We start from the raw sequence: 16,523 nt of genomic DNA on the forward strand, positions 1-16,523 counted from the left end.
GCATCTGCCATCCACGATCCGTGATTTCTCACCAAACCCGAGGGTGGTACGGGCCCCTTTAAGGTTATCGGTGAGCGCTAGACGCAACTGCATGTATCGGAAGTTTCCCAGATGTTATCGATGGTTCTATCCGTTGTGTGTTGTCACCGAACTTTGTGTAATCTGATGGTGTGCGCCACGCGAATTGTGTAGAACTTTCTGGAAGGCACGCGGGCACCAGCAATTACGCTGCAACGTTCGACGACTCATGTACAAAAGCCGTCACGCTTGACCCGCAGATCAGGTTTCGACGATCGCCGACTGTGCTCGCCGCTATCGTTGTGCTTCGAGTGTCATTTGCTTTTGTGGGCACAGGTTCGTCCAACAAAAGTTCCACAAATTCTGCTGCTACTATTCTAAAAAAAAGGTTTTCTGGCGAAATGCGAAATCAACCGTGTACTTAAATTTAGGTGCACGTTAAACTTAGAGCCCCAGATGGTCAAAATTTTTGGAGTCCCCCACTACGGTGTGCCTCATATATAGATCACCGTTTTGGCAAGCAAGACTCCATAGTAGAATTTAATTTATTTAACAGGATATTCGCGATTAACATCTTTGTTGTTATGTTCATAACCGTCACTACAACGTGACAAAATATTTTTTATATTGCTCACACTCCTGCTAATACTTGTAATAATTATATATGACCTTAATAGAAAGTAACATTGCAGCCTTTAGTTTTGATACCCTCATCTTCATATTTTCGATGCCGTTTTTCGCCTAAAATGTAACACAATAAATATTTATATATTGTTTGACTTCTCACACGCTGTTAACCCTCTTATGACTCACGACCGCCTAAAACTATTGTCTTGTCTCCGATTTCCTCTTAATACTCGGAGACAATTGTATCTGAGACAAACCGTATGTATATCTATGTACAACTGCAATAGTACAGGCGATAATCTCACATTCCTCTGGGTCAGTGCTGCAAATCGCTAGGGACATCTTTATAGGCCTAGGAATTGTAGGGCTTGTTCTGGGAAAAAAAGGGAAATAGGAAAATTAGTCCAAATCTAGGCAAACTGCGCGCCAAGACATTGAAAAAGTGAAACTGCGCACGTGACGACTTGTTTTGATCGTTCACCACAAATTACCTTCGTATTAACCTGTCAACTATGAATTGATTGCACAGCCAGAGCAGTGGAACCATGTGGCCAAGTAAACGACAGTGTTTGGATGCCCTGGGCCGTTTAACGAAGTACTCCTATGCAATTTTGCCATTCAAACTGACGATATCTGCGCATTGTGAATGAGATATTTTTCTGTAACCAGCGAAAGCAACGCATGCTGGAAAACCAATTAATGCAGCATAATGCATTCTGGGCGTAAGCGGACACATATACCTAGCGCCGAGCACGAAGATGTTGTTACGGGTAAATAAAATGTATGTATTTACAATATATACAGTTACGAGGTTGTAACTCAGTAGTCAGGGAACCACCATCTACCGATCGTCGAGATGCTTCAACCTCCTCTTCACCTCACAACGTCCTTTCGTTCACAGCGGCACAAACTCGTACGTGACATTAACCCCCGGCGGCAGAAGCATCGTCTCGATGCTTCTTAGGGTGTCGAATCAGTGTGCGAGTTATACGGCTTTAGTCGCGAAACGTGCACGATATCAGTCCTTGGAGGGGTAGAAGACGTCGAAGTGGCAGGTGATATATCTGGGGCTGGTGACTTGGCGAAGAACTCGGTATGGCCCGACGTATCGCGGCAGCAGTTTTTCGCAAAGGCCGACGCGACGGGAGGGTAACCAAAGCAGGACAAGTGGCCCAGGGTTGAAATGAACGTCCCTACAACGGCTCTCGTAACGGTGCTTTTGGCTAGTCTGAGAGGCCAGAAGACGGTCGCGGACAATGCGACGTGCTGTGGCCGCGCGAACAATGGCGTCGTGAGCATAAAACGTAGTAGTGGTGGCATCAGAAAGGAGCAGCGAGTCAAGAGGCAGGAGTGGGTCACGGCCATATAGTAGGTACAACGGAGAATAACCCGTAATATCGTGACGCGACGATTTGTACGCAAACGTCACAAAGGGTAACGTGCAATGCGAATCTCGGTGATCGTCGGACAACTACATGGAAAGCACGTCCATGAGTGTACGATTGAGACGCTCGGTAAGTCCGTTTGTCTATGGGTGGTAGGCCGTCGTGAACTTGTGGGATGTGGAGCAAGAGCGAAGATGGTCATCGACAACCTCAGAAAGAAAACAGCGGCCCCTATAATTGAATAGCTGACCTGGAGCACCATGATGTAGGATCACCTCATGAAGAAGAAAATCAGCCACATCAGTTGCGCAGCTCGTAGAGAGGGCCCGCATTATGGCATAACGCGTGGTATAGTCCGTCACAACGGCCACCCACTTGTTGCCCGAGGAAGAAGTTGGATATGGGCAAAGGAGGTCCAGGCCGACGCGGTAAAATGGCTCACTGGGGATATCTATTGGCTGAAGGTGCCCAACAGGAGACAATGGAGGCTTCTTGCAGTGTTGGCAAAGTTCGCAGGCAGCGACGTAGCTTCGAACAGAGCGATATAGCCCAGGCCAGAAAAATCGCCGGCACACACGGTCGTACGTACGGGAGACACCCAAATGAATAGCGGTGGGCACATCCTACAACTGCGAGAGAATTGTCGCGCGCAGGTGCTGGGCAACGACGAGAAGCAGTTCAGCACCATGTGGACTCATAGTGCGTCGGTATAAGGTCCCGTCCTGGAGAACAAACATGCGGAGGGAAACGTCCTGTTGCTCCGAGGTAAGGCGTTCGATGATGGACAGCGAATATAGGTCACGACGCTGCTCGTCGGCGATGCGTGAGAAGTCGGAGATCGACAAAACGCACGTATCTGTATCGGTTTCGGTGCTATCGGGAGGGTCGACAGGATAGCGGGAGAGGCAGTCGGCGTCCTTATAGTCGCCCAGATTTGTAGGACTCGGAAAAGGTGTACTCTTGCAGGCGTAAAGCCCAGCGGCCAAGGCTGCCTGTCGGATCCCTGAGGTAGGAAGCCAACATAGGGCATGATGGTCTCTCACGACAGTGAAATGGCTACCGAACAGGTAAGGGCTGAACTTAGCAATGAACCAAACAAGGGCGAAGCATTCACGTTCTGTTGCGCTCTGGTGCTGAAAGAAGACGGCTAGCATACATGATCACGCGATTGGTGTCCCGCTGTCGTTGGGACAAGATAGCGCCAATGCCATGACCGCTTGCATCTGTGCGAACTTCTGTGTAGGCATGCGGATCAAAATGGCCCAACACGGGTGGATTAATAAGGCGACTGGTAAGCGTTGAAAATGCTGCAGCTTGGTCAGGTCCCCAACAAAACGTGGTCTCCTTTTTGAAGAGTTCTGTGAGAGGACGAGCGATTTCGGCAAAGTTCTGGATAAATCGCCGAAAATAGGAATACACCCCTAGGAAACTTCAGACATCGGTAGAAGAACGTGAAGTGGAAACTCACCAACGGCATGAACTTTATCAGGATCAGGTTGGACGCCTGCATCGCCAACCAAGTGACCAAGTACTCGTATTTGGCGGTGACCGAAATGGCATTTTGTAAAATTGAGTTGTAGGCCAGCTCAACGAAAAACAGCAAGGATAGCTGAGAGTCAGTGGAGGTGTCTCTCAAACGTCGGTGAAAAAACAATGACGTCATCAAGGTAGCAGAGGCATGTGCCCAATTTGAATCCGCGCAGAAGAGAGTCAATCATGCGCTCGAAGGTAGCAGGGGCATTGCACAGTCCGAAAAGCATCACTTTAAATTGGCAGAGACCATCTGGGGTGACGAAGGTGGTCTTTCCGCGATTTCGCTCATCCACTGCTATTTTCCAGTAGCCAGAGCGCAAATCAATCGACGAAAAATAACTGGCACCTTGTAAGCAGTCGAGCGCGTCATCAATACGCGGAAGCGGATACACGTCCTTTTTGGCAATCTTATTAAAGTGGCGGTAATTGATACGAAATCTCCAGGTGTTGTCCTTCTTTTTAAGCAGAATGACAGGTGACGCCCATGGTCTGCAGGAAAGCTTGATTGATAATATCTTTGGAGAGCATTTTGTCCACCTCCGTTTAGATCACATCGCGTTCAGCCGCAGACACATGGTAGGGCCGCAAGCGTATAGGAGAAGCGTCACCAGCGTGGATTGAATGAGTGACGACACGGGTTCGACCTAGCGGGCGATTGCCGAAATCAATGATGTCTTCATTGGACATCAGAATGCGGCGAAGGGCGTCGGCGTAAGCAGGTCGTAAATCAGGAGCTATCATTCGTGTAAACTTGTCGTTGCGTGAAGTAGGAGGGGCAGAAGCTGAAGCAATGTAGAATCGTGGTTCGGGCGTAAGAGCAGCTACTCCATAGTCTTCCAAAGGGGAAAGCACAGCGAGAGATACACCCTCAGGAAGTACTTGCAGACACGAACCAAAGTTCAGAAGAGGAAGCCATGCTTGATTATTGACGAGAGTTACAATTGAGCTTGGTAGCGCTATTTGACGGGCCAGGAGGGCGTCGCAAAGTGGGGAAACCACGTAAGAAGGCGACATGAGGACGCAAGTCGCAGCATCCGGTTGCAGTCGAACAAATTCAGTAGACCTAAGTCGGGGCTTGTGGTCATCGGTTGGGTCGGCAAAGTAATGGGGCAGTTCAAGGTGAAGGGTTCCGGTTGCACAGTCAATAAGTGCTGAGTCCGAAAGTCGATTCCAAGAATCACTTCATGCGGACACTCGGCCAGTACGGTGAGCAGGACTAACACTGGACGGCCGGCAATGGTAACACGGGCGGTGCACATTCCCATCACGGCTGTTGTACTGCCATTAGTTACTCGGACGGCAGGCGACTCGGCAGGTGTCAGGGCTTTACGGAGACGGCTACGAATATATCATCGCATAACCGACACCTGAGCGCCATTATCGATGAGGGCTTGAGTGAGTACCTCTTCAACAAAAAATTCAACAAGGTTCGGTCGAGCAGTAGGGGTCAGCAGAGGTTTTGCAGTCCGAGTCCTCAATGCAGCCGCATCTCCGGGGGCTGCATTGCTTAGTTTCCCTAGAATTGGCCAGCGTAGGACGGGTACGAGAGACGACGAGGTGTGGGCGAACGGGACTGACGGCGTTGCGGCAAGGGCGAGCGGCTAGTGGCGTTTCCCCGAGGTGGAAGGCCGGCATGATATGGTTCAGAGAGGGGCGACAGAGGCCGAGGGTCTCGGTCGAAGCGGCGATCAGCATATGGTGGAGGGGAGGAGTACCAGCGGCAACTACGGCAGTGGCGGGAGATGTGACCGACCCGGGAGCAAGCAAAGCAAATTGGCCTGTCATCCAGTGTTCGGCACTCAGAGTGGTTCCGATATCGATTCGGGAACGACTGCCGAGGTGCAGCAGACGCAATGACAGGAGCGGTAGAGTGGGACGTGGGTGGACGGCAGACTGGATGTCCATGTTTCCAATTCCTTGGCGGACAACAGCTTGATTAAGCAAGATTGATCATCATGTTGTCGTGCGTATGGGGGCAGAACTTGAAGTGAGAACTTGAAGCCATAGCCTGAAGTTCGCGACGGATGACCTGCGTCAAGCTTGGCGTTGTAGGCTAATGTGTCGCCGGAGGGTCGTTATGTGACGCCGAAGGGTCGTTGCAGGAGCAAGTGGCAGCCGTATTCGGAAGTCGGCCGAAGCGTTGTACGATGCGCTTGCTCTTCACTTCCTCGAAATTCCGGCATTCCTTAATGACGGACTCAACCATTGAGCAGTTCCTGCAAAGCAGGAGGCGGAACGCATTGTCCGCGGTGCCCTTCAAGATGTGTCCAACCTTATCGGCCTCTAGCCTGTACGCGTTCGCTTTACGGCAGAGAGCCAGAACGTCTTGAATATACGCGACGTGCGATTCAGTTGATGTCTGGGCACGAGACGCTAGCTCTTGCTTGGCCTCCATTCAATGTCCCACAGGTCTTCCGAAAAGGTCGCGTAGCTTTTCCTTGCAGGAGTCCCAGCTTCTAATGTCAGCTTCATGCGCCTCGAACCATACCTTCGTGGTTCCTCCCAAGCAAAAGATCACGTTGGCCGGCAAAAGTGCAGATCCCACTTGTTGTGCTTACCGACGCGTTCATACGACGTCAGCCAGTCTTCGATGTCGACCTTGCCAGTGCCGATGAATATTCCCGGGTGACGTAGCTGGGTTAGCACTACTTCCGCTGGTGTCTGAGCGGCGAAGGCAGCATCAGCGGCGGAGGCAGCGTCAGTAGTCATAACAGTACAGCCGATGCGAAGATCCAGGGTCGACTTGTGGCTAGAGTACCCGCACGTCCACCAAAATGTTACGGGGAAATAAAACGTACAGTTACGAGGTTGTAGCTGAGTAATCAGGATACCACCATCTACCGATCGTCGAGATACTTCAACCTCCTCTTCACCTCATCACGTTCTTGCGTTCACAGCAGCACAAATTCGTACGTGACAATATGATCGTGGCACTAAACAGCCAACTATGCATGCGTATACTAAAACTGACCGAGAACTACCCATAGTCAGAGCAACCTTGTACATAGACCTTGTGTTAATTTGTTTGATTGAGATTTCCTTTGGAGAAAAAGTAAAAATTAGCCGCTTATCAGCTTGCTTCTCTTCAAATGACGCGTAAGCGCTTAAGTATAGTGGTGATACATGAGTGCTACGTCACGCAACAAGTATTCACATCTTTTACATTAGTCTGTGAAGTGGCGCGCTGTTTTGACACTACGATATTGCGTAGGAGAAGACCAGCGCCAATCTTCCTTGCAGTTCGAATACGGTTCCTTGTTATCTAGCCACGTTGCTGCAGGATGCCAAACAACTTTCGACAACAACAAATTGCAGTATGCACTGGCTGATATTTTCTGGGAATATGGCTTCAAGTGGAAGGCTGTGTTAGCGTGACAATTCGCACTCCGACATCACCGCACATATATTACTTAAATATCTTACATCAGCCTTAGAAATAAGTTGAAACTCTAAAATTTTCAGTCTATTTGCAATTTTTTATCACACAAATCATCTTGACAAACGAAACAACACTACTTTGCAAAAATCTAGGGAACGTTGTTATTCAAGTTATGGGAAAATCAGCATTGCTCTGGTTTGACCTTGTGCTCCTAGCTTATGCAGTGGGGAGAAAATATTTCAAGAGTAATTTCCTACAGGGTAATGAAGATTTCCGAGACCTACTATCCTCAGTTTCTCATTTTTCCCAATTCTGGGTATATACATGCCAATAACCTTATGAGACACGAATGAGAAGTTATTTCTATACTTGCAAAGAGTTCTCATGAACGCTTCGCAATGAACTCGAAGCTAAATGCATGGTTACGTTAAAGAGTGTATCCTACAAAGGAGCATTTTCAACTGCCGACGCATCTCAACGGCTATGGTGCTTTACCAGGTCGAGGGTTCTACAGCTTACGGGGGCAGCCTTCCTCATGTAGAACCAGAATTCAAGAACTCTCGGGTAATATAGATGGTGCTGTAGTTTAAGATACGCGAGGTAGGACGAATAACTATGTACATTATTTATCAACGTAAAGCTAGCTCTGTGGCCCAAGTGCCAAGAGGTTGTTGAGCGAGAAAGCGAGAGGAAGGCCACCGTGGGATGAGTATCCAATGCACAGGATGTGAGCTGGAGCTCATCCAACAGGGGTGGATGACCACTGTTTCTTGCACTAATGTGTAATAACCCCGCCTCCAAGACGCTCCAATTGTTCATTCACGGTAGGATGCACTCCTCAAAGTCAGCCACCAAGCACCAGTATGATAAAAATAAGCTTGGAACGCGCCCACTGAGCGCAATCCTCGGTTACACACATGTAATAACCTATCGGTGGGGGGTGTCCTGTCGCAGGCAATGGACTACATATTGAAGGCATTGAAGCAGTGCGGGGTGCGTGACCGGTCTTGCGCCAGGATACATTCCGATCACGGTGACATCCTGAAGGACTACGGCGATCTAAGTTCCTCAGCGCAGGTATGGAACAACGCCACTTAGTAGTAGTAATCAAAACATTGCAATCAGTCTTGCGGTATTCATGTATTGGATGCGGCCAAAGGTGAATGATTTCCGAAAGGTTGAGAGTATTTCAGTTTTACTGTCACATTGTTGTTTGTGAGAACAGTAACCACGAATACCGTAACCAACTAGTCCAATTTCAAGCGCTTTTGGTAGGGACAGTGCTTTCCAGCCATACAAGTGACAGACGTTGTGGTTGCTAATTTGCGGAAAACTTCAGAAGTTTGCTCGGAAGAAGGTTCCTAACGAGAGCGTGAGCAGACCTCAATTGCTTGTAAGAACAAAAGCACGTTTGCTTACACTTTCTACAAGTGGTAATAACAGACCAATAATTATGAGATTATTAGATTATATTAGATTATATAGAGATATATTATATAGAGATTATATAGAGATATATTATAAGATTATAATTATTAAAATGAAGAGTAAGCTCCTTGTACCTGTGCTCACTTTTAGCTCTTGCGTATTTTTCTTTTCAGTACTTTAAGCTGTCAAACCAAAGCCTATAACTTTTGGCCCCATATGAATGTCGAAGTTGGAGGTTTTCGAAATGTTTGCTTTGATTAAACATCGGTGATATACCAATATTGCCTGCAGGGAGTCTGTCGTATCATGAATGCTAACGTTTCGATTAGCATTGGAACACTGTGACGCTTATTGTGTGCCAATGCAGACGCAATGCATAATCTGAAGAAAAAATTACATTCTCCGTGCGATGTTTCTTTTTTTTCAGAGTTACGAGGTTGCGATTGAACTGCAACCAGATCTGCCACATGCGCATTTGAATCTTGCTGTGATCAGGCACTTGGAGGTAAGCATCGGGATCATATTGCCAGTGGACAAACAAGAGCTATGGTTAATTAAGGGAAAATGAGACATCCACTTAATCGTATCAATAGCTACGAAGGAAACCCATACGGGTTCCTCGACAGAAGGGCCTCGCAGTTGAAGAAAAATTCGTCCAGGTCCCAGACTCGAAGACGAGACCACCGCCTTTCTGGGGCAGCCGGTCTACCATCTGAGCTAATCAGGCGGCTAGCAGATGGCAGGCTTTTACTTCGACGAACTTGTATGGATTTCCTTTGTAGCGATTGCTATGATTGGGTGTATGTCTCATTCTCTATTAATTAATTACTTCTCTCCACCTTGTGAGTTTCCGTAGAACTATTACGTCAAGAGCTAGTGGTACCTCTAACCCTTGCCCACCGCTTGAATTTGTTAGTTCGAGTTGTAAGGCGCCAGGTTACAAATTTCCTGTATAATTTTCAGAATATGCCTTATGCACATTAGATAAGTCTGCTTGGTTTTTCTTTGACTAAAGCAAGCACTAGGGAATAGGTATTAACTTTATTGAAGAAGCGAAGACCATGCATACACGGTTTCCCAACTATAACCAAGATTTTTCTTTAACTATGCGAATTCCACGTAGCAGCACTGAACCAAAGTAATGTCGTTTGCCGTCGCTTGGGGATACTCAGCTTATTCTTTTTTTTTCATTCCGCTTAATTGCATTAGTAACCTTAATTTATTACACAATTTCTCAAATATTATACTTAGTTGAAAAGTAAATAAGGAAACCGTAGAGCAACACAAAAAACTACTAATACAGCTTTCTGTTGCTCAATATGTGCAACATAAATGCGTTTTTTCTCAGCATGAGAAAAGTCAGCGATGCACGCAAAGCGCTTCGAGCGGTCAGTCGCGCCCCAATTTCGCCGGTATTCGCGGGCTTCTTTCACGCTCCAGATCAGCGCTCGTCCTTGTCGTCTCGTCTGCGTCCTTGTCTTCTTGCGCTTCCGCCTTTTCAGGTTCAGCTCCATGCGCTGCATGATGTCATGCCAATGGAAGCAATGTGACATTGTGATGACAATTATCGTGCTTAAAATGGCAGCAGGCCACATCTAACTCGACAGCGTCCGTTCGCGGTTTAAGTGGCATCTTGGAAATAGTTGCACGGTGTAAATTGACGCGAATCGCTACCTTCTGTTCATCTTGCGCAGGGTGACTACTCGGGTGCATTTAGACACTACCAGGTGGCTCTCTCGCTCGACCCCAAGAATAAGCTCATCATAGACAACATGGCCAAACTCAGGCGGCACCTGACTCGGCCTCAGCGCTCCCAAGACTGCCTTTAAAATCATAGCGCTTGTGAAATGTACAATCGTCCCGACTTCAGCTCCCTCAGGCGAAGAACTTTCACGCTCCGTGTGGCAGGAACTGCTACTACCTTGTAGGATGAATGACTGTGCTTGTACATATTGTGTGTATTGACTGCAGCGTGAAACGTATCCTCAGAAAACTACCAGTTTTCCGTTAATGGCTGGGGGGGGGGGGGGGCTTCTTGTGATCAATTAAGAACGAATTATGGTGTTCCCTTTGCGGCGTGATGTACTGATACGACGTAAATTACTGTCTCGCCTCTTGCTATAGGATGCAGCTGCTGGCATTGGTAGCAGCTTCCTCATTCTCCTGTTCTATGCACTTCGTGATGGACTCTTCTGTTGGGCTCTTAAGGACGCCCATCCGACATTCGTGACCTCGTCACCGCTTTACCAACTTGGCACACAATATATAATTAATAAGCGCTGAACAAAACACACCACAAAAAAGGAGGCTGGCACAAAATTCGTGTGTACCCCCGTTTATGCGCTGTGTTTGATTTGAGCACTCATTAATGATCTGAGGTATGCACCCGCAAGGCCACCAGCAAGTTCTTTGGTATAAAAGGCGCAGTAAACGCAGGATGGATTTGATGTCAATGCGAAGTGATATTACGTCTCTGTGCTGCGTTCTTCTGTGACTTATTTTTTGCAAGATATAGTTTTTCACTGTGACGCCCCCGCATTGCAATATATATATATATATATATGTGTGTGTGTGTGTGTGTGTGTGTGTGTGTGTGTGTGTGTGTGTGTGTGTGTGTGTGTGTGTGTGTGTGTGTGTGTGTGTGCGTGCGTGTGCGTGTGCGTGTGCGTGTGTGTGTGTGTGTGTGTGTGTGTGTACTTTGGTGGAGCTACAGTTACAGTACTTCTTATAATTACAGCAATCAAACCTGTCAAAAAAGGCTCACAATCTGGCCATTTGAGAAAAGTAAAACAATACCATTCACACAGAAATTCGCTTCAAACTAAAGTTGCGAACATTGACATCACAATATGAGGGCAATCTTCAAATGGCATCTTTTATTTTTAAAATCTGCTATCTTTTTATTTCTTTACGATAAAGCTTATTGCATCATCATCTTTGGATAAAATATTGCTTTTAGTTCAATAGATGCATTCGCAAAATGACAATAATTGAGCAATATTTCTCCCTGTGAACAGAGTGCTTTGCAGAAATTGCCTGTAATGTCTTGTTGTCAACCATCGCGACCGAAATGAGTGAGTGAGTCAATAAACTTTTATTTGGTCCAGCAAAGCGCGATAAAACGCGCACCCGGCTAATCCCACGACGGGACTGACAGATCTAGTCTGCCGGCCCGATCGCGGGCGCGCTGGACGGCCAGGATTTGATCCTCAAAGACAGGACTTCGCAGGAGCGCGTCCCACTCTTCTTTGGTGAACTTCGGGCCCAGCGACCCGCACTTTCAGAGCATATGAGGCAACGTAGCTACCTCACCACAGGCCACGCAAGAACAATTTGGATAAATCTCTGGATATATGCTATTAAGGGACGCCGGATTTGGGTACGAGTTCGTTTGCAGAAGTCTTAGTGTGACCGCCTGCGGCCTGCTTAGCTTGGAGTGAGGCGGGGGGAAACCCTTCTCTCTAAGTAAAAGAATTTCGTGATTTCGTTGTGTGTGAGAGGAGCGTCTCTGTGTCCGGGGAGAGAGTCGCCCGATCCGAGGACAGCGCGGTTGGTAAAGCCACGCGCAGCCTCGTAGGCGGACTCGTTGAGGTTCAGAGGAACCCCCTCAATCGCCCCGACGTGTGCAAAGAACCAAAGGATCGAGTGCATGGAGGTGTTGCCCTGTTTGGCGCCTTTCAGAATTTGAACTACCTGCCGGGCTACCCGGCCTTTCTGGAATGCCCTGATGGCGGCTTTCGAATCGCTATACACCCTGTCTCTCCGACCGTCTTGCTTGGCGAGTGCAATGGCCACTTGCTCGGCCACCTCTGGGTTCGTCGTCCGGACGGAAGCACAGTTGATGACTTTGCCCAGCGTGTCAATGACGGAAACCGCAAAAGTCTTGCCGTCTTGGTATGCAGCTGCGTCCACAAAGCTTGCTGCGATTTTGTCTTTGTTTATTTGCTTTAGTATATTAAATGCTCTTGCCTTGCGACGACCTGCGTTGTGAACGGGATGAACGTTGCGGGGCAAAGGGGCGACCACGATCTTCTCCCCTATTTCTCTGGGGATTTGGGTGCCTTCAGCCAAGTTCTTGGTTGGTGCCCGTCCGATCTCCTCGAGGATGCGCCTACCGGCTGGCGTGGTGGACAGCCGAGTTAGCTGGGCCCGTTCCTCAGCCTCGGCCATCTCCTCCATGGTGTTGAGTATGCCCAGCCGAAGGAGGTCCTCTGTATGCGTTCTGACGGGCAGCCCGAGGGCTCTCTTGAAGAATTTTCTAATGAGGGCATTAAGCTTTTCCCGCTCGGCTCTGAGCCAGTTGTGCATGGCCACCGTGCAGGTGAAGTGACACAGCACAAAGGCGTTGATGAGCCGAAGCAGGTTGTCCTCCTTGAGGCCATGATGTCTGTTCGTGACCCTTCGGACGAGGCGAAAAGCATTGTCGGTTTTCGCAATTATCTTGCGTAGCGCAGTGCCGTTGCCGCCGCGTGATTCTATGAACGTACCCAGGACTCTGATGGTGTCGACCCTGGGTATCGGGTCACCGCTCCGAGTGAACAGGTGAATGTCACTTTCCGAGACCGGTTTCCAGCCCTTGGGTCTGCGGCCTTTTTCTTTTCTATAAAGGAGAAGCTCAGATTTGGTCGGGGAACATATGAGTCCGGTGGGTAGCAGGTACTGCTCCGTGACGTCTACCGCCTCTTGCATGGCGCCATCCACTTGCCCTTCGCTACCGCCGGTGCACCAGATGGTGATGTCGTCTGCGTAGATGGTGTGTTTAATTCCTTCAACTTGGGCCAGATTCCTCGAGAGGCCGATCATGCAGATGTTGAAGAGAGCAGGCGAAATGACCGAGCCTTGCGGCGTGCCCCGTGCGCCCAGGAGCACCTCGTCGGAGACAAAGTCGCCGATCCGCAGCCTCGCTTTCCTCCCCGTCAGGAACGAACGGACGTAGTTATATAGTCTGGGGCCCAGCTTGAGGTCTGCCACGGAGGCCAGAATGTATTCGTGGAGAACGTTGTCAAACGCTTTCTCGAGGTCGAGTCCGAGCAGGGCCCTGGTGTCTCTGGTACTGCCATCGATGATTTGATGTTTGATCATCTTCATGGCGTCCTGCGACGAGAGGCCGGCACGAAAGCCAATCATGTTGTGAGTATAGATGTTGTTCTCTTCGAGATATCTGTTTAGTCCGTTGAGGACGACGTGCTCCGCCACTTTCCCAACGCAGGAGGTGAGAGAGATCGGTCGGAGGTTGTCCACGTTCGGAGCCTTGCCGGGTTTGGGGATCAGGACAACGTTGGCGCTCTTCCATTGCTCTGGGACGCTGCCGTTTTTCCACGTCTCATTGATCTTCTGGGTGAGGTATGCGATCGAACCGTCGTCAAGGTTCCGCAGCATCTTGTTGGTGATTCTGTCGGCACCTGGCGCACACTTCCCCTTGAGCGCGAAAGTGGCTTGCCTAATTTCCCCCACGGTGAAGTCTTCGTCCAATTCCGGACGGGCTGGTCCGAGGTAGTCGGGAAACCGGTCTTCCTCGTCGCCATGCTTTATGGGAAGGTATTTCTCCATGAGCTTGGCAACCAGCTCGTCCCCGGAACAGGATAAGGTAGCTTCGTGAAGGGCTCGGGCGAGCGTGTGTCTCTGACTGGATCTGGTGCTGCCCTCGTCGAGGAGATGTTTAAGCATTCCCCAGGACTTGCCGTTACGCATCTGCCCGTCGATCGAGTCACAGACCTCGTCCCATTGCTGCTTGCCGAGGGTCCGACAGTGATCTTCGATGGCCTTGTTAAGCTCGGAGATCTTTTTCCTCAATCTTCGGTTAAACCTTTGTCCTTTCCATCTCAGAAGCAGCGCCTGCTTGGCCTCGATCAGATGGGCCAGCCTACTGTCCATCTTTTCTACCTCCAGGTCGCTGACGATCTTCTTAGTGGATGACTCGGCGTCACTCTTGATTCGCTCGCACCAATCTTCCAGGTCTTTTGGGACGGGTGCGCTGTCGTTGCCGCGGAGCTTGCGAAAAAGGTCCCAGTCCGTGACAGTGAATTGTCTGGATTTACTTCGGGTGACTTCGAAGCGGGTCTCGAGCACATAATGGTCGCTACCAAAATTTATTGCGGTGTTGCTCCACTCGGCTCTCTCGACGTTCTTCACGAACGCCAGATCGGGGGTGGTGTCCCGGCTAACCGAGTTGCCGATTCGGGTGGGGAACGCCTTGTCCGTGATGAGCGTGAGGTCCATTTCGTTGGCGTTCTGCCACAGACCCCGACCCTTGCTCGTGTCGTAGACGTACCCCCACACGCCGTACGGTGCGTTGAAATCTCCGACGACGACCAAGGGATGGGTGCCGGCCAGGTCGACGGACTTCTTGAGTATCGTTTTGAACTGCTGTTGCGAGTCCCTAGGATTGCTGTAGATGTTGAGTATGAACACGCTGTTTCTCCGCTGATTGCGTTGTCTCGTATTGAGCAGAACCTCCGCCATGACGTATTCGACCTTGCAACTCGCCAGCTTCAGGTCGTGAGACAAGTGTGTAAGCCTCTTGTCAACTAACGTGCACACTCCTCGACCTTCGGCCTGCACTGAGACGGCACGATAACCAGAGAAGGATGCGGCAGAGACGAGGGTTTCCTCTAATGCTATTACTTGTGGTTTGTTACGCAGCGACCTTAAATATTGCTGCAAAGGAGCCCTCTTATTGGAGTACCCCCTGCAGTTCCAATGCCAAATTTTGAACACCTCTTTGGCACTATCCATGATTAGATAAATTGTCCGGGGTACCCGCTGTAAGCACAGGGGCACGCAAGAAGTTCCCCCCACTCTGACGTGCCGATGGGCTCGTAGCCCTGATTTGAGTCCCCGACGCGTTCGGAACAACGACCTGCATCGGAGTTACGGACGTATTATTCGGAATCACCAGACGCTCGAGGGCGTCCATGCGATCGGCCAGCGCGCCTAGGCCTCTCCTCGGGTCTCCTAGGGCGACTTGCACCTGTGCTAAGCCTTGTTGCAACTGCTGCACGCTCTTAGTGAGCGTGGCCAGCATGCCTTTGATCTCATAAGTTTGCGAATCTGAATCGTCCTTACTGGAAACTGCCCTACGCTTGGCGGCGCCGGCCGAGTCGCAGGCCGGAACTGGTGCTTCTGTGGCGGTCGGCGCCAACGCGTTGGATGTAACACTCTGACTGATTACTAATTTCTTAATCTCTATCATTTCGCTAGCCATCTTTCCGATCATTTCTTTTAGGTCCGCATTTTCCTTCATAAGGCGCGCTACCACTGCCTCCCTGGATTGCTCTGGAAGCGGGTCGCGTGGGCCCCGGGTGGATCTCGCATGGGCGCCGCCAGCAACCATATCTGCCCACGATAGCGTCGACTTTCTCTTCCTCTGCTGGCCGGCACTGGACCCATACCGGGCCCTTGAGACAGAGCGGCTCCTGGAGCGGCTTCCGGATCTGCCCCTGAACATAGATCTGCCCCTGGACCGGGATCTGCCCCTGGGCCTGGAACGGCGTCCGGAAGGTGGAGAGGGGCACCTGGATCTAGAGCTCCCGCGAGCCGCGGAGCGACCGGCGGCGGCCGGGAGTTGTCGCTCGCCCATGGCGAGGGCCGGAGACTTGCTTCTATTGGCTCGGGATCGGTCCCCGCGCCTGCGTCTGACGAGGTGCGGCGTCTGGTACCTCTGCTTGCACTCCTTGGCAGCGGTGAAGTGTCGGCCTCCGCACAGCCTGCATTTGGGGTCGCACTTGTGTTGTTCGTCCGGGTTGGCGATGCCGCATCCCCTGCACATAGTTTCGTCCGGCGAGGGGTAGACGTCCGCTCGATGCCCGAGGCGGCCACAGGCGTAGCACACCTCCACTTGCTTCCTATATAATGCACACCTGACAAGTGTGCCGCCGTACGACACGTGGTTTGGCACCTTGTAGCCGTCGAAGACCACAACCACGGTGCCCGTGCTCTTGATTCGTTTGGCTCCCAAGGCTAGCGGGTTCTTCGAGTTGGCAATCTTGCGATCGAGCTCCTCCGGGCCTTCACTCGGTGCGATGCCGCGGATGACGCCTTTGCACGTAGAGTTGGGCGCTGCCTCGTACGCGTTCACCTCGTGCTGCTGGCCGCCAACAGCGATGCACTCGACCCTGACGACCGAAATGCACCGATGACATTTAGCCGGTGAC

General features: G+C 50.2%; 1 protein-coding gene across 1 annotated transcript in view; it reads left to right on the forward strand.

The window, feature by feature from the left end:
* The window catches only part of LOC142559380 (protein O-mannosyl-transferase TMTC1-like), an 88,362-nt gene extending 78,032 nt beyond the window's left edge, over window positions 1-10,330 (forward strand). The window contains exons 11-13 of the mRNA XM_075670984.1: window positions 7,897-8,019; window positions 8,798-8,875; window positions 10,065-10,330. Coding sequence (XP_075527099.1) covers window positions 7,897-8,019; window positions 8,798-8,875; window positions 10,065-10,199 — 336 coding nt within the window. The 3' untranslated portion in view covers window positions 10,200-10,330. The remainder of the gene's footprint in view (window positions 1-7,896; window positions 8,020-8,797; window positions 8,876-10,064) is intronic.
* The last annotated feature ends 6,193 nt before the right edge of the window (window positions 10,331-16,523 follow it).

The sequence above is a fragment of the Dermacentor variabilis genome, chromosome 10 (genome assembly GCF_050947875.1).
Source record: "Dermacentor variabilis isolate Ectoservices chromosome 10, ASM5094787v1, whole genome shotgun sequence".
NCBI classification, from domain to species: Eukaryota; Metazoa; Arthropoda; class Arachnida; order Ixodida; family Ixodidae; genus Dermacentor; species Dermacentor variabilis.